At 51.1% G+C, this 17,558-nt stretch overlaps 1 protein-coding gene across 12 annotated transcripts in view; it reads right to left on the minus strand.

Moving 5' to 3' along the window:
• Positions 1-7,174: 7,174 nt before the first annotated feature.
• PKNOX2 (PBX/knotted 1 homeobox 2) overlaps positions 7,175-17,558 on the minus strand; it is a 288,631-nt gene continuing 278,247 nt past the window's right edge. For all 12 annotated transcript variants that reach the window (XM_081535113.1, XM_081535115.1, XM_081535120.1 and 9 more), the window contains 3 exons: positions 11,625-11,701; positions 10,347-10,525; positions 7,175-9,323 (listed from right to left, as the gene is read on the minus strand). In XM_081535113.1, coding sequence (XP_081391239.1) covers positions 9,097-9,323; positions 10,347-10,525; positions 11,625-11,701 — 483 coding nt within the window. In that variant the 3' untranslated portion in view covers positions 7,175-9,096. The remainder of the gene's footprint in view (positions 9,324-10,346; positions 10,526-11,624; positions 11,702-17,558) is intronic.

Here is a 17,558-nt window from a genome sequence, read left to right on the forward strand (position 1 = left end):
TCTCTCCCAGAGACGAGCTCCCTTCTCTTTGTCCTTCTTCCATCTTTCAACCTGGTTTTACTCTCAGCACGTGCATGCTCAGTCCCTCGGTTGTATCTGACTCTTTGCAACGCCAAGGACTGTAGCCCACCAGGCTCCTCTGTCCGTGGGATTTCCCAGGCAAGAATAATGGAGTGGGTTGCCATTTCCTCCTTCAGGGGATCTTCTAGAGTCAGGGATCACACCTGGGCCTCTTGCATTGCAGGTGGATTCTTCACTGCTGAGCCAGCAGGGAAGCCCTCAGGATTCCAGCCTAAAAAACCCAGGAACCTGGCCTTGCCCTGTAAACAGGAGGGAGGGCATCATCTACAGAGGCCGGAAGTGAGGGAGGGAGGCCTGCTGTCATCACTGTCAGATCACTGACCTCGTGCATCCATCTCTTTTAGAAAAGTATGCAGAGAAATTTCTTAAGGGCTTATATCCTGCTCCTCCTCCCAAATGTAAATGGTTCCAGTGGGAGCCAGTGGACTACTGGGCAGATGATCTCTTGCGGGAGAAGCAGCTAAGGTTTGGATCCTACTTCTTTAGACTTTTTTGGCCGTACTATGCACCATGTGAAATCTTAGTTCCCCAATTAGGGATTGAACCAGCGCCTCCTGCTTTGGAAGCACAGAGTCTTAACCACTGGACCACCAGGGAAGTTCTGGACCCCACGTCTTTGAAGGCTGTTTCATCTCGGAAACTAAGAGGAGGAAAGCAAAGGCAGATGCAGGGATAAATGGACCTCCGAGGAATTCAGGGACCAGAGGAGTCTCTTCCCCTGGCCTTGAAGCTCAGCCCTGGTCAGGCCAAAGCTCAAGAGGCAAATTATCTCAATCAAGGAGTGTGGGTTTGAGGCTTGGGGTCAAATCCCAGCTCTACTACATATTCACTGAATAATTTTTGAGAAATTTAATTTCTCTATCTCCTTATTTTGGGGCTTCCCAGGTGGTGCTAGTGGTAAAGAACCCGACTGCCAATGCAGGAGACATAAGAGACACGGGTTCGATCCCTGGGTCAGGAAGATCCCCTGGAGGAGGGCATGGCAACCCACTCCAGTATTCTTGCCTGGAGAATCCCATGGACAGAGGAGCCTGGCAGTCTACAGTCCATGAAGTAGCAATGAGTCGGACACGACTAAAGTGATTTAGCATGCACACATCTCCTTATTTTAGAAATGGGAATATTAATACTAGCAATAATACCAGTAATTCTCTCAGGGTTGCTTTGAATCATTTACAGCATCTAGCATATAGGCAAAGTGCTCGATAAATTGTGACTTTTATTTTTGCTGGTAAACTTCAAGGAACATAAGAGAAAGAACTGAGCCCTAGGGCCTCTTGAGCCTCATCATTTTTTCAATCCAGTGGTCACGGAAGACCTGAAAACAAGACCAAAACAAGACAGGGTGTCACCTGTTCCCCTAAAATCGGCCCCACTCCATGCTTTATGCTCCCTAAATCCTGCTTAGTGGTGGCCCATCTGATTCTAGAACCTGTGGCCTCCAGGCTCTCTGGCATAAGGAGACAAGCAAAGAGCTGGATCATGTTCTGATTTCTCAGCAATTTCACTCAAGGCAGGCGGTGGAGGAGGGACGGTGCAAAGTCACATTTATTTTTCCACTTAGAGAAGAGATTCTGTTTTCACTGGCAAGGAGACAGGTGGAGTGACAGCACAGGAGTCACACAGACCACCCCAGACACTCTCCAAGAAGGCTCACATGCTTTGTGATTAGGCCACACAGGTGGGGACTTTGGAACTTCCTGGTAGCTCAGCTGGTAAAGAATCTGCCTGCAATGCAGGGGACACTGGTTCGATCCCTGGGTGGGGAAGATCCCCTGGAGAACGGAATGGCAACCTACTCCAGTATTCTTGCCTGGAGAATTCCAAGGACTGTATAAGTCCATGGGGTCGCAAAGAGTCGGACACGACTTGCACTCTAGAGGTTGGGGAAAGGTGTTACAATCTCTCGCATAGGCTGTAAGCCAGGAAGACCGCCGCTTCCTCCCCCCACCTCCAGAGGGTAGCTCTCACCTCGCAGGGTGGAGGCTGGCGGGATCACTGGGAGACACTGGGTTCCCACGCTGGACGTGGATGGTAAAGGAAAAAGACAATTTACAATGCACTGCAGAAGGGGTTCCCACAGAGGGTGAGAAAGTTGGGTTTAATGACCTTTAGCTCCCTTTCGGGGACTGAGAAACGATTGTTTTCACCCTAGGCTTGGATCCTTGTCACCTGCAAAGGCTCCTGGAGGGGGCGGTACTGAGGGCCACAAGGCTCTTTCAGCTCAGAGCGACTGGCCGCAGAGCTTTTTCTGAAATCAGGCTTGGGTGAGAAAGTGATTGGGCATCTCTGGGGTGCTATTCAAAATGCACTGACCTCGGCCCCACCATTGTAGGGTCTGCTTTAGCAGATCGAGAATAGAACGTGGGTGCCTGCACCTCCAAAAGCCTGCTCAGCAATTCTAAGGTGCCCCCAGCAGAGTACTCCAAGAGTGGGAGTTGGGCGGGGGGGGCAGAGATGAAGAAGGCCTTGGACAGGGAGGTGCTGGGGGATTTCATCACAAGAGTGCTGGGTTATTTCATCTCCTTCCAAAATGTTGAGCCCACATGGATGCTGAGCACCAGTCAAAGGGGAAGCAGGAAGTGTGGAGAGGCCTGGCTGCTGGGGGCCTGGGCAGTGATGTGGTCTCAGCTTCTCCCGCAGGGTGGGGGCTCCCGACAGAGGAGCAGCACTCCCAGGAGACGCTGGGGACCCGAGGTACTGTCATCTGTAAGACAATATAGAAGACCCACCGAAGGCGGACTTAGCGACCATCCCTTCTCGCTTTCTCTCTGTACAAGCGAGGAAGTGAATTTAGATGGTCCCTGTGTGTGAGGGGGGGGTATTGCCAGAGTCTCCCCCAAATCCAGGGGAGTCCAGTGTTCTTCCTTTCGCTGCAGAGGAGCCATGGGAGGCCCGCCGGTGGGCAGAGCTGGCCTTCCATGAGTCTGATATCATAAAAATGTCGCAGTGCCGCTGGGGGAACAACCACCCAGAAATTCACAGAAGAACAGGTGGATGAGAGAGCTACACACGTGAAGTGAGTGCTCTGGATAGTGCTTGGGTGTAATAAGATGAAAAAAAATCTGAAAATGGAAAGGTATAATGAGATGTACACAACTGAAGGGAATTGTCTTAAATGGCTGATTGTAATGAGATGTACATAAATTGTCAGGCTTGTAATGAAACGAAAAAAAATTCTTGCCTGATAATACTGGGTGTAATGTCTACACCTGAAATAAGTCGTCTCAGTGCACTGAGTAATGAGATGCACATAATTTTAAAGAGTGTAATGAGATGAAAAATAAATCAAACACTAGTCTTAAAATGAAAGATGTACTAAGATGCACACACCTGAAGGGCATTGTCCTAAATGGGTTGGTTTAATGAGATGCGTTTAATTTGCGAAGGGGCTAAATGAGATTGGCCCAGAGAGAGGCTGAGAAATATAAAAGTGTAAGGTACACTTGACAGTGGTATAATAAAATCTGCCTGGGGACTTCCCTGGCCATCCAGTGTTTAAGACTTCATGCTTCCCCTGCAGGGGACTCGGGGTTCTGATCCCTGAAGGGGGAACCAAGATTTCCAAGCTTCATGGTGCAGTCAAAAAAAAAAAATCTGCCTGGTCTGAGGGATAAAAATAAGACACCACCATAGAAATATGGAAACATATGAGGCTTCCCAGGTGGCGCAGTGGTTAAGAATCCGCCTGCCAATGCAGAAGACACAAGAGATGCAGGTTCAATCCCTGGGTTGGGAAGATGCCCTGGAGAAGGAAATGGCATCCCACTCCAATATTCTTGCTTGGGACATCCCATGGACAGAGGAGCCTAGTGGGCTACAGTCCATGGGGTTGCAAAGAATCGGATGCAACTGAGCGATGGAGCACATGAGCACATAAAAGCATGTGGAGTATGATGCTGTTGGCATTCTTTCTGCCAGTCCTCTGTGACCCTTGCCCTGGGATGCTCTGCAAAGTTCAATCATCCTCTGTCCCTCATTCGATGCCAGGCACATAGTAGGCATCCGTGGATGCTCACTGAATGATGAACAGGCTCAGGGGGTTGTAGTGTGTTTAGCAGAAGGAAGTTCATGGGAGCAGCTGTAAAGCAAGGAACTTCCAAAAGGCAGCTGAGAGCGATTTTCTGAGAGCGGTGTTTCTCAAAGTCTTCAGCATCTTGATCAGAATCTGGGAACGATCTAGTCCTCGTGGGACCTGCTCTGCATATAGCATAAGCAACCCTGGTGGCTTTTATGCCCCAAGGCTCATGACCTCCTCTGGAGGTCAGGCAGGCAGGTAACACAGGACTGAAGGCGTCTGGTTATAAGACACAGGTACCTCTGCAATTAAAAGTAGGAGATTCTTCTCTTCCACAGGCAAATATATTCTCCCCATTTTTTTTTTTTTTTGATGCAGAACCCTCTTGGATTATCTTGTTTTCTCACTCTGGATGGAGCAATGGGTATAGAGATATGTTTTCCTTTTTATTTATTTTTTAATTAAAAAATTTATTATTGTTACTTTTCTGGCTGCATGTCATGTGGGATCTTAGTTCCCTGAGCAGGGATGGAACATATACCCCCTGCATTGGAAGCTCAGAGTCTTAACCACTGGACCACCAGGGAAGCCCCGATTTTCCTTGTTAAAGACAACTGCTCAAATATTGGAGGGAAAGGCAAAAAAAAGGAAAAGGAAAAAAGAGAGGAGAAAACATAATTAGCCAATGAGCCAACCAAAGAATAGCAGCCCAGTAACAAATGGCAGCTGACCCACAAGCTCTGTGTTGTGAGAACATGTGAGTGGCCAATGTCACGACAGCCTCAAGGCCACATTGTCAGGGGCTGCAGTGACTCAACTACTCTCAGCTGTGGCTGGGTGGGAATCTAGGTCCTAGGTTGCCTGTTTGCTTGATTTTTCAAGAGAGATCAGGAATCTGCATTTTATGTGCAAACTTCTGACTTAAATGTTGGCCCCCAAATTTTCCAGGTCAAAGTATGGTCCAAACAAAACATGACTGTAAGCTTGATTTGACCTAAGTGTCTCCTGTTTGCAACTCTGAATGATCACATTGGAGGTTATGTCTAGAATATGGTCATAGCATTATGAAAATTTGGAGGCCAACATTTAAGTCAGAAGTTTGCCATCATCCTCATAATGGTTGAGGATATGGTGAGTTCTGTTTCAGTCTCAGTCTTCCCCTAGAGTGTGAATTCCTTGAAGGCAAGAACTGTGTCTTTGTTGATCACAGTTGTAGTCTCAGTATCTAAAACTGCCTGGGACACAGTGGTGCTCAATTAATACTTCAATGAATGAGTCTGTGCTGGCTGTGTTGTGACAGTCACCGCCCTCCTCTGGTCACGTGCAAGGCAGCAGAGTGGTCACATGGTCCAGGAAGTTGAGCTCAGGTCACAAACTTCCTTGGGCAGGAATCTCCAATCAGGTCATCCCTGATGGGTTTCGGGGGGTGGGGCCAGAAGTCAGTCTGAACATTCCCAGGGTTTGGACACCACAACTCCATCTTGAGGATAAAGGAGATCTCCCTCATCTCCACCCCACATTGTCCTATCCCTCTTCTTTCCACATGGACTTTGAGACATCTTCGTGGGTTGTATAGGTTTGGGGTCTCACGCAGACAGAGGTTGCTGCCTTCTCACAACACAACCACCCACGTCTCAGATGATTTAGGAGACCGCTTTTTAGTTAGCCACTTTGTATAAAAGATGGCAGAACTTGAGAGAAAAACTTAGGAAGCGGTGGGAGAGGCTGGGCTCAGGCTATCACATAATTTCTCAGAGGTGTGTTTCCTAAAATTCGTTTTGTGCAATGCTAGTATGATTGATTAGCTATTACTTGAAAAACAAAAGATAAATACATTTGGGGAACATGTTAAACAGGTTTCTTTCCTGTAAGGCCTTTCAGAGGCTTTTATATACTAATTCACATTATGAAACCCCTTTAACAAAGTATAATACGCAGTTCAACCTAGACTAAGCCGGCTATCTCTTAAGAGTGTGTTCCTTAACTCCAACTAAAAAATCTTAATTTATCTCCTTCAAAAAATAATTGTCATATATAGTGGAACTATATGTAACTTTGCTCTGTATTTTCCAAGTCTCCTGTAAATGTATCGTACTTTCATAATTTAAAAAATTAACAAGAAAGAGGGAAAAAAGTTTGTTCCTTGGAAATCACTGCTTTGAAAGTCATCTTCCTGGCTCTTGGGGGTGAGGTTCCAGCTGTCATCTTCTCGTGGCTTTGGAGGCTTTTTCCACTGCCGAGAGGTGGGGTCTCTGCAGAACTTTCCAGATGTAGCCAGGGTTTGGGTTCTGGGAGGGCAGGGACCCAGGGGACTGCTACCCACCCTTTCACCTCTGGAATCCCTCCCTTTCCCATCTTCATCCTGGCCAGAGGGTGTCCACAGGTAAGCATAAACTTGCCAGCCTTTGCCAATGGAAATGAAGAATTCTAAACCCATGCCGGGACATCTCAGCACAGGGCCCAGGTAAAGAAGCCTCTAGGATGAAAATAACAAGGTTGCTTCTTACTTAGTTGGGGAAATTAGCTGCCTTTCAAATTCTTCCTGCCCCAGGGAATACAGCACTGAACTCTGGGGTTCAAAGGGCAGGCTCCCCTCCAAACACAGCTCCTGGATTCAATGTGGCAGTCAAGACTGCCCATCCTTCCTGATTCCTGGGACCTTTCACACGAGAGATAGGGCGAGGGGCGCATGTGAGGATGGGGGATGGGCAGTGGTGGCACCAGCCTGGATGGAGGTGGGAATAAGCAAGGGTCTTTAAGGGTTGGGCAAGTTGGAAGAGGGGACGGAGTTCTGAGCTCCCCTGCTATGACAGCAGACTGCCAGGAGAGGGCAGTGCAGAGCCTCTGCCTGTCTTTTGCTTGTCTCTCTTAGCGCAGATACCTCTGCAGTGATTGTGCTAAACTTGGCCATCTTCCTCCCTAGACTGGCAAACTGAGTACACCCAGAAAGCCCTCTTCCTTGGTCCCTTTCATGGGTAGTCGAATGAACAAGGGTTATGCTGAGGCCTCCAAATTTCCTCTGGTCCAGGGTCCCCCTAACCCTTAACCACATGCAAAGAGAATCACGCACCAGAATTATGGTAGGTAATAAGGTTTACTGAAAACTCGGCCACATTCAGTACTGGTTTGGTGGATACATCAGAAGAGGTTGCATAACATTAGGCAGGTGGAGGGGGGCTGGGAGGAGGATGTGTGGGCACGTGTATGCAAGTGTGTGGGGTGGGATGCCTGTCCAAAGTGATAAGTGGAAGGGTGTATGTATGTGTGTGTGTGTATGAACAAGACAAATGAAGCAGAACAGGAAATGTATTTTATCCCACTGCACGTTGCAAAAGTCTCACGCCAAAAAAAGCTGGACTTTCCTCTACCTATGGCATCAAAAGGGAGTAAAAAAATGATTGGATCACCCAGATTATAAATAAGGTTATTTGTTTCTCAAAAATCCCTATTAAAACATTAAATATCAGCTCTTTTGGGGGAAGAAATACATTCATTTCAGGGAGACCTCAGGAAAGCCACCATCCTTTTGCTCCACCTTACAGGGCCCTGCAGGGGGCCCTCGAGTTGAGCCCAGCAGCCAACTCACATCCTGCCGCTGACAGAGATGGCCAACGCACAACTGACAAATGAAGCTGCAAGTCCATTAAATTAAATTCAATGGAAAACACACGTGTGATCAGTCCTGTGGTTCATAGCCGTAGAGGTGGGAGGGAACAGGAGGGCAGGGTGCCAATCCTGGGGGCCTTGGGGTTGGGGTGGGGGTGTGTGTGTCAGGGCAGATGGTGGGAAGACTCCTCCTCCTTGCAGAGCCCAGGTTCCTCCAGGGCTGTGGTAGGGATGGTGTGTGGCACAGTGAGGTGGGTGGGTGGACACCTCCCCCACACTTTGGATATTGATGGGAAGGGGGATGTAGCTAGCACCTTCTCCAACCCCTGGCTTCCCACTGGGCCGGATGCTTCTTTCCAAAGTTTCTTCTGCCTTCTTGGAAGGATAGAGCGATGAAGAGAGGATGTGAAAGCTGGTGGAGCCAGCCTGGGGGGCAGAGGGACAGCGGCAAGGGATGGGAGGGGTGGACAGCTGCCAAGCTAACTTTGGCTCCACCCTCTCCAACAGCCCATGGAAGGCGTGGAACATCTGGAGAGCTCCATCCCAGGGCTGGGACATCTGGGCTAAGACTCCACTGACCACCTGGGGACAGCTGTGGTCCCCAAAGTCGCCTTGATATGGCTCCTAGCCCAGGTCTTGCCATCTTGTGTCCTGGAGCCAACCCAGGTGAAGGGCCTCCACTTAACCTCCTATAATTTGAGCCCACCAGCTTACCATTGATTTCCAGGAGAGAGAGACAGAGAGAAGGTGGCTCTAATGGCTCTCATCCCCCTCTACCAAGTCCATGGGCCTTGGAGGACCAAGGGGAGCCCTAGAGAATCCAGGTCCCATCTTATTCTACAGGATGTAACGCCTTGGCCCCCCTCTCCCTCCAGCCATGGGTCATGTATTCCGGTTCCCTCCTGCCCTTGAATGTCTCTCAAAGAGCTGAGGACCCTGTGGAGGTGGAGCGCAGACCCTCTTTTGTCTCTTTCCTCCTGACTCGGTTCCCTGGCAGAGGCTCACTCCATGAGCAGCACTGATCCGTGTCCCAGTGCGGGGCTTGTAAACAACTCAAGTCCTTCGGTGGGGGGGTGCGCCGGGGGTGCCCTCTGTCCTCAGGGATGCGGTGAGTCCAGATCTCACTCCTGCCTCTCCATCCAGGCTGCTCGACCGGCCCCACCACGCCGAGTCCTCTACAGTACTAGGGAAGTGGGGCCGGGGTTCTCGGTGAAGCTTGGTGGTTGGGAAGGAGCAGGTGTTTCCTGTGCATTTCCTCCAGCTACTGATTCCGGGAAGCCAGGGCCCAACTTCCTCTGTGCTGCCTGCCCCGTCCCCTTCCCCCCCACCCCGAAGCCCTCTTGACAACGCTCCTCTCCCGCTCGGTGACCAGCGCCACCTGGGTGGCTCGACTACTCCAGGGAGTCACTGTGTTCCAAGCCCAGGTCGCTGACATTCGTTGTCTGCAGCTCATCCGCCTCCTCCTCCAGCTCCTCTTCCTCCTCCTCTTCCATCTCATCCTCCTCCTCTTCTTCCGTCCCATCCAGTGAATCGTCGTGTGCTGCCATCATAGCCTGCTGCATGGCCATGGTGGCATTGTCTGAGGACAAAGACTGCAGGTTGTCCAGGTTGATGGACCCTACAGGAGAGAAGAAGGCCAGGGTCAGGCCCAGGAGCCCCTGTGGATGGGGTGGTGAGCACCTATTCTGGACAGTTCCCTGGTGTGAAGTCCCATCCATTCACCTGTCAGTCACCCCTTGCCCCATCCCAGGCAGCAGCACTCCTGGATACCACTTCCTGCCATCTTCTGTGTAAATGTGGCAGACATGGTTGCCTTTTGAAGAATTCTGTAAGCAGGTATTGTCATCCCCACTCTAACGAGGAGGAAGGAAATAGACAGTTGAATCATTAGCTCAAAGCAACACAGTCAGGCATGATATTGCTGAGCTTCTCTCTCTGGTGGGTTTGGCTCAAAATCTGTTGATTTCCACTCTACCTCATAAGATTGTTGCCCACCACATAGAAGCTGGTTCACAGCCATATACATGCATGTATACATGAAGGTATGCACGCACACATGTACACCTCCACTCCACTCCCCACACAGAGCTAGCTTCACATGCCAAGCTATAAAATTCCTGGCTCATGGCTCATTGAATTATTCATTGTGCACCGGGCGACCGGCAATTAGAAAAGTGTATACGGAGGGTGTGATGCAGAAGCTGGGAAAACAAAACTCTTCCTGGCCTCCGTTCACAAGCCAGCTGCCTGCCTCGGTATTTATAGATGGCCCTGGTTCCTGGGGGACTGTGAAGACACTGATTGGTGCTAAGAGACTTCGGGTGGGTGTGGAAGTGAGGAGGGGGGCTCTGCTGAGCAGCCATTGACTCAGATGCCCACCAGTGGACTCCCACTCATCCTGGTGAGATTACTTTTGACTTGTTAAAATATATACCAAAAAATCCCCTTCTTTCAGGCTTACATACATCCTTTGGCGGGGATCAGGAGGGTTAACTATTGTGACAGAGCTGACACTGCCACCCAAGTGAGTAGATGTTCATTCAACCCTTGACTCTGCACAGCTGCACCCGTAGGAGCTTCAGAAACCCCTCTTCCATCCCCCCACCCCAGCGTCTAGAATACCCTCAGCCCCAGTTCTTACCATCAGGGTTTGTCCCTGGACCACCGCCCTGCTGCTGCAACACCCCTGCAGCGATGGAGTTGGGCCAAAATCTTTGGGTGGGCCGGTGCTGCGACTTGATTTTCTTGGCTTTGGGGGCAGGGTCGGGGTTGCTGGCATCAAGCATAGGCTGCAGGATGCGTCTTCGGGCATTGATGAACCTACCCCGAGGGTCAGATGGAGACAGGTTAGCCACCACGGGGGGGCGGGAATGTGTGCGCGCAGGTGTGAGCATATATGTGTACACATGAGCACACATGTGTATTGTATGCACATGTGGTGCGTGCATATGTGTGCATGTGTGCACACACATGTGTGCGAGTGTGCATGGGCACACACGTGTATGCACATGTGTGCAGGTATAAGCATATGTGTGCACGTGCAGGTCTGTGCATGCATGGGCACATATGGGTATGCACATGCATGCTTGTGTCCATGTGTGCACACCCATGGATGTGTACATGTGAGCTTGCGTGTGCTCATGGGTATGTATGCACATGTGAGCATGTGTGCAGGTGCACACACGTGTGTGCACACATGCGCAGAGAGCACTAAGCTGCTTCTGGACTCCCACCAGCTGGTCCTCGAATGGAGCAGACTGGGGGTCTGGTCCAGGGTGTGAAAGCACGGCAGTGATAAGCCCTGGGCACCGAGGAGCTTGTGAGTTCGCCAGGGGCTTGGGGACCACAAGTTGGGATGAACGTGTGAGAAGGCCCGGGAATCTGCTCCAGACCCATCAGGACTGAACAGCGAAGGAAGAGCTCCTTACTCAAAACCACTAACTTTTGACCTCTCTCCGGGGGACCAAGGGTCCACTCCCGCCCACCAGACCTTGCCCTCTGAGATTCCCGTGACGCCCCGGCCAGCCACAGAGGGAGCACGGGGAGCCCTGTGGGTCAGGACTGTTGACTCCTCCCTCCTTCCTGCTCCCAGATCTGCAGAATGTTTTAGCTTGAGCTCTGCTTACACAGGTGGTGAGGAGACCAGATAACCCCTGGGGTCCTGGGATGCAGCCACGTCTGTCTCAAGTTTTCCGTGATGTTCTTGACACAGTTTCCCAGCAGAGGGCGCTGAGAAGCTGCAGATGAAGCTATAGGTGTGGATTTCAGCTTTCTGTTTCCAGCCAGCATGGGAGGGCTGGCGCGGTGGCTGGGCCACTGAGATGAGCTGGGCACTCCCACCTTTTCCCTGTTGCGCATCCCCTTGCTGAGCACGTGGACCCTGGGTCTGAGAGCCTCTGGGCAGGTGATGCTAACTCACCAGTTATTCACTTGCAAAAGGGTGAGGTTTGTCTGGGCTGCGATCTGCCTCTTCTCATCCTCCGTAGGGTAGGGGTGCTGAAATGAGAGGCAAAGAGCTAGTGAGGGGTGGGCACATGGTGACCTGGTCCCCCTAGAGATCATGCCCACAACACAGGCAGCGTCCTGGGCAGGCAGCCTCAGTGGTTTGGAAGCCCAAACAGGGGAAAGTGTAACGTTTGTATCCCACAAAAAATGGGACTGCCAGCTTGGAGGGAGGCTGCTGTCTGCCTGAGAAGGGCCACGCACCCTCAGCCCAGCCCCCCTTTGGTGGGGGACCAAGTGGTTTCCCAGGAGCCGGTACAGTTCAATAGTGGTCACTTCCACAGCACCGTTACATCCTCCACACCACCCCTAAGCAGGCAGGTCAAGCATTATCAGTATTAGGATTTACAGTGGCCTCAAAAGCCCAGGGGACTCTCAGAAGGTGGTAAACCGGGTGAACGAATCCATTTAATTTACACTAACTGACATTTACTGAATATCTGCTCTGTGGGCAGATTCACGTAGGCGTCCTAGGAGACAGAGATAAATATAAAGACAACTACAACTTGTATAATATTTTACAGCCTGTGAAATGCTTTCACGCACTAATTTCACTTAATAAAAGCATATCACTAAAACTCAGGAAGTAGCAGGTTAGGGGTTGTTCTCCCCACTTTACAGATGAGGAAACTGAAGAACAATCTCCATTGTCCCCCAGGTGGTGGCATCAGCTTGCAACTCAGTTCTCCTGACGGTGGCCCCGGCTCCCCCCGTCACTGCACGCTGCAACTTTGTGACATGGACTCAGTGTCTTTGGAGGGGGGTGAGTGAGGACGTGGGCCAGGGCCTTCAGTCCCTGCACCGATTCCATGCTTGTCTGTCTCTCGACTTGCGCTTCATGAGGGCAAAGACCAGCCCTTATTAATGCATCTTATTAATGTGTTCCCAGTGCCCTCCACATGCACATAACATACAAATGACATCGTGATGTCAATGACGTACAGTAACACCCAGTGAAAGGAAGCAGATATAAGGCAGTAGATGCTGGGATTTGGGTGATGAGCACCAGAGAAGCTTAGACAGAGAAGTGTGGTGTTGGCCAGAGCACTGGGAAGGCTGAACAGGTCACATTAAAGACTGGGAAATTTTGGGGTGGCAGTGGGTTAGGTTGGTGAGCCCCATGATATCAGTTCTGTGTGTCTTTGTCTTTCTCAGGCTTCTGTATGCCACCTGGTAACTGGCAGGCTGGCAATAGGTGTGATGAGAGTCTGAATGGGTTGGAGCCTTGCCTGGGCAGCTAGGGGAAGTTTGGAGGCTCTTAGGGTAGAGGGCCCAGCTGTCCTCAGGTTGGAAACATCCCCTTATTGAGGTGGTATGAGATACTGGAGCTTGGGCCTTCCAAAGTCCCGAAGACCGGGACTCAGATTTTTGCTCTATCATGACAACCGGTGAGATCTCTGGACCATCGCTTTACCGTACATCGAAAAGTCATGTCATGATTAAAGGAAATTGTACTTGTAAAGTGCTCAACAAGAGATGGCTCTTCATACTATCATTGGATGATGCTGGCAAGGTGCTTAAAGCTGTCTGAGGGATGAGCTTGAGATCAACAGCCTCGGTGGAACGCTCATTATCAGTGACAAAGGAAAGCAACCTCTTCGGTGGCCTCAGCTGAAGCAATCGGGATCATGTGTTGTTTTAATTCACACCTGTGACCCTGGCTGCCATGTCAGGGCAGCTGGGGCTTGTGAGCCACGTAATATTAAGAGTCTAACAAGAAGGAAAGCGCAGCAGTGTCGCAGGAGCCAATTCCATCTAAAAGGGGAGGAGCAGAGGGAGGTGGGGATGACTGCAGCCCTCAGCGGCAGGGGAGGAGGGGCTCTGTGTCTTCTGACCCCCTCCGTGGAGGGGTGGTGGCTGAGCCCTCCTCCCCTGCCCCGTGGAGTGTCAATCTCCGTGGCCCTGATTAGAAGCCGAGCAGCCTCCGTGTCATCCATGGCAGCTGGTCTGAGGATACAGCAAAAAACAGAGCAACGTTTTGGCCTTTCTGGGTCCTACTAGCTCCTCCACATCTTCACGCCTTCGCACATGCTGTCCCCCTGCTGGAATACTCCATCTCCCCCCTTTCTACTGCGTGCGTTTCTGAGCTTCTGCAAAAGACCTCTCCCGGGTCAAGTCCGTTGTGAGGTCTCTCCCAGCTCCCCAGGGAAAGTCAGTTGCTGTGGCCTTTGAATAACTGCCTTCAGCCCACTCTACGGTGACAGATCTCTCCCCTATCCTGGGAGTTGCTCAGGCAGGGACCCTGTCTTATCAGACACTGCATCTCCAGTGTCCAGACTGGTAGCAGGTGTAGTGGATATTTAGTGTTTGTGTATGAGACAGATGAGTGGACTAGCACAGGAAGGAGCTGGTTGACTTGTTCCCCGAGCCTTGCCAACCATGCCGGTGCATCAACCACAAACTCAGGGAAGCCGCTACGGCCCAAGTGACAGACACCCGCCCATGGAGCTCACAGCTTACATGGAAAGGCTTCAACCAAAGAAGAAAGCCTCTATTAAAGAGTAGTGTGTAGGGGACTTCCCTGGTAGTGCAGTGGATAAGAATCTGCCTGTTAACACATGGGGCACGGGTTCTATCCCTAGCCCGGGAAGATCCCACATGCCACAGAGCAGCTAAGCCCAGGTGCCACAACTATTGAGCCCGAGCTCTAGAGCCCAAGTGCTGCAGCTCCTTAAGCCAGTGCCCTAGAATCCGTGCTCCACAACAAGAGAAGCCACCACAATGAGAAGCCCGTGCACTGCAACGAAGAGCAGCCCCCACTCGCTGCAGCTAGAGAAAGCCCACCGCAGCAATGAAGACCCAGGGCAACCAAAAAGAAAAAAATAAGTAGTGTGTTTCAGTACACACTGGGTGATCAGAGCAGTCAGAGGAGCCTTCTCTAGGGAGGTGGGCTTCAGCTGGACTTTGAAGAATGGCCAAGCCCTCTTAGTAATGGAGGGCACAGGCTTTCCAAGCAGGAGCTTTGCACTAGAACTTATTGTCAGAGGCAATTTCTTCCACTATTAAGATATCCAGAGAAGGAAATCCTTCAGCCTCCCGCAGATAGTTTGCTGTCTCTAAGCAGCCTTCCAGTGCAGGCCTCCATTCTGAGTGGATGTCATAAGTCCACAGATTAAGTTAATGGGAAGGGATGAGAGGCGGGGTCCCCCAAACTGGCTGGTTATTCTCTTACAAATACCGACACAAAGCCAGGATCCTCCTTCAGTGCCAGTCACCCCACCCACTCCCATCGCTCCTGGGATGGGTATCTCAGGAGGCATGCGGTGAAGGCGAGGGAGGCTGGAGGGGTGGGGTGGTGGTGAGTGCAGGGTTTGGCATGGCCTTGGGGACAGGTGTGTTGCCAGAACATTCCTGGCATCCCATCTGAGTGCTCGTGGGAGCAGTCCAGCTTGTCCACGCCTGAGACCAGATGATTCCTGAGGACAGAGTCAAAACAGCCCTGGCCCCTGGACAGCCCTTGATTTGGTCAGCACTACTTTTAGCACCATCGGAAAGGCTGGGGGCCAGGGGCAGAGAGAGGAATCCAGTGTGATGGCGGTGAGCCCTCGGGCCTCAGCTCACTATTTGGATGAACTTTCTCCTCCACAGCCAGGAGGGAAGGGCGAAGACAGAGGCCCTCTAGAAGAGAATGGATGGACCAGAAAATGACAGCACCTTCTCAGGCCAGCAGGGAGCCCCATGTGACTGGGCAGTGCTATCTGCTGGTTAAGAGCAGGCATGGCCTCTGCAGAGGTCACTCACTCCAGTATTCTTGCCCTGGAAACCCTATGGACAGAGGAGCCTGGTGGGCTATAGTCCACGGGGTCACAAAGATTTGGACATGGTTTAGTGACTATACCACCACCTGTACCATCTTTGCAGAGGTCAAGTTCTGCAACCACCACTTAACCAGACACAGGACCTTGGCAATGTATTGTTTCATGTCTGCCATCCTCAGTTTCTGGGCTTAAGATGGAAATAACAAGACGGGGCCTACTCCTTGGACTTTGAGGATGATTGAATGAGAACATGCTGTGCTAACTCTGGACCACATGGTGACACCTGCCAGACTTCACCGTTCAGTTGAATATTCAGTCTCTGGGGAAGGGAACTGCTGGATTTAAGCTGAAGAGGCATTTCACGATACCACAGTTGCCATCAGGATGCTCCTCTGACATCTAACCCAGCTCTTTGCTGACACCTCCCTTTGGGCCCCATGACTCAAGTCTCATCTGGGCTAAAGTGAAGCTAAAGGCATCTTTCAGTTTGAACTGTGGGTTTCCCCCTAGGGTCCTGGGTCTGAAAGCAGCTCAACCAGGCTGGGACATGGGCCCTTGGCCACTTCTTTCACTCAAAGCCCACCTCCTAGGGAGCACCCACCTCCTAACCCAGGCAGACAAGTAGGAGGCTGGCCAGGTCCCCGAGGGACATGGCGCATTGAAAGCAGCAGCCTGCAGGTGTGAGATGGAGCTGCCGCTGGAGCAGAGCTTGAAGCTGCTCTCCTGGCCCGCTTTCCCACACTGGGGTCAGCCACACCCTCCTTCCCTTCTCGCTCCTGACCAGCTGTGTGCATGTAGCCTGCTGTGGCCACAAAACTTCTTAATGTGGCCACTGCTCTAGCAGGGCCAGAAACCAGCCAGAGAGGGGCAGCTGGGATGGTGAGGGGCCCTGAAACAGCCACATTGCATCACACAGAAGATGCGATTGACGGCAAGGCACACCCTGACGTCAGAGATGCTCAAGTGGGAGAGACGAGTGGTTTAGAATGGAGAGGGGTTACAGAAGGTACCCAGGAGCCCTCCCTCTCCTGCTAGAGCTGTCCTGGCTCGGACGTCCCACTTTTCCATTCCTTTCTCTTTTCCACTCACCTCCCCACTTACAATTATGCACACACAGAAAAGCACGGGGGCTTCCCAGGTGGCTCAGTGGTGAAGAACCCGCCTGCCAATGCAGGAGACAAGAGATGCGGGTTCGATCCTTGGATCGGGAAGATCCCCTGGAGGAGGAAATGGCAACCCGCTCCAGTATTCTTCTCTGAAAAATTCCATGGACAGAGGAGCCTGGTGGGTTACAGCTCATGGGATTGCAAAGAGTCAGACATGACTGAGCGACTGAACGCAGAGAAAATCACAGAGAACTAGAATGCATAGCTTGGTGTAGCGTCACCAACACCCATGTGACCACCACCCAGGTCAACAAAATAGAGTTCTACTGGTAACCCAGAAGCTCCTTTTCTGTCCGCTGCCAATCACCACTTCCAAAGATATCCTCCTTGTAATTCCTTTTTTTGCTTTTCTTTATACTTTTACAATCTATGTTACATTCTTAATCAATATGGTTTAGTTTTGCTTGGTTTTTGGACCCTATATAAATGCAATCATATATTGCACTCCATAGTATTTCACTCCATAGTATAGTTGTGCGATCCATCCACGGTTGTTCTATGTAACAATCACCTTCCTGTTCATTGCTACGTAGTTTTTCATGGTAATAATCTACTGCCTTCCTGCTCTTCATTTGTTCCTCCAGTCACCAAGTTGTGTCCAACTCTTTGTGGCCCCATGGACTATAGCCCGCCAGGCTCCTCTGTCCATGGAATTCTCCAGGCAACAATACTGGAGTGAGTTGCCATTTCCTTCTTCAGGGGCTCTTCCTGATCCAGGGATCGAACCCTCGTCTCCTGCATTGGCAGGCGGATTCTTTACCACTGAGCCACCTGGGAAGCCCTTCCTGTGCTTCACCCTCCCCCCTGGTTTCTATTTCAATCAATCCTCCACAGAATAGTAAAATTTTGGTCCTTAACCTGCCCCCAACCCCTTAAGTCCATTTGGAACCCCCTCCACTGCCATGAGGTTCGAGCCCTCACCCTATC

This window comes from Giraffa tippelskirchi, chromosome 10 (assembly GCF_054371585.1).
Source record: "Giraffa tippelskirchi isolate mGirTip1 chromosome 10, T2T-mGirTip1v1.2.pri, whole genome shotgun sequence".
Classification (NCBI taxonomy): domain Eukaryota; kingdom Metazoa; phylum Chordata; class Mammalia; order Artiodactyla; family Giraffidae; genus Giraffa; species Giraffa tippelskirchi.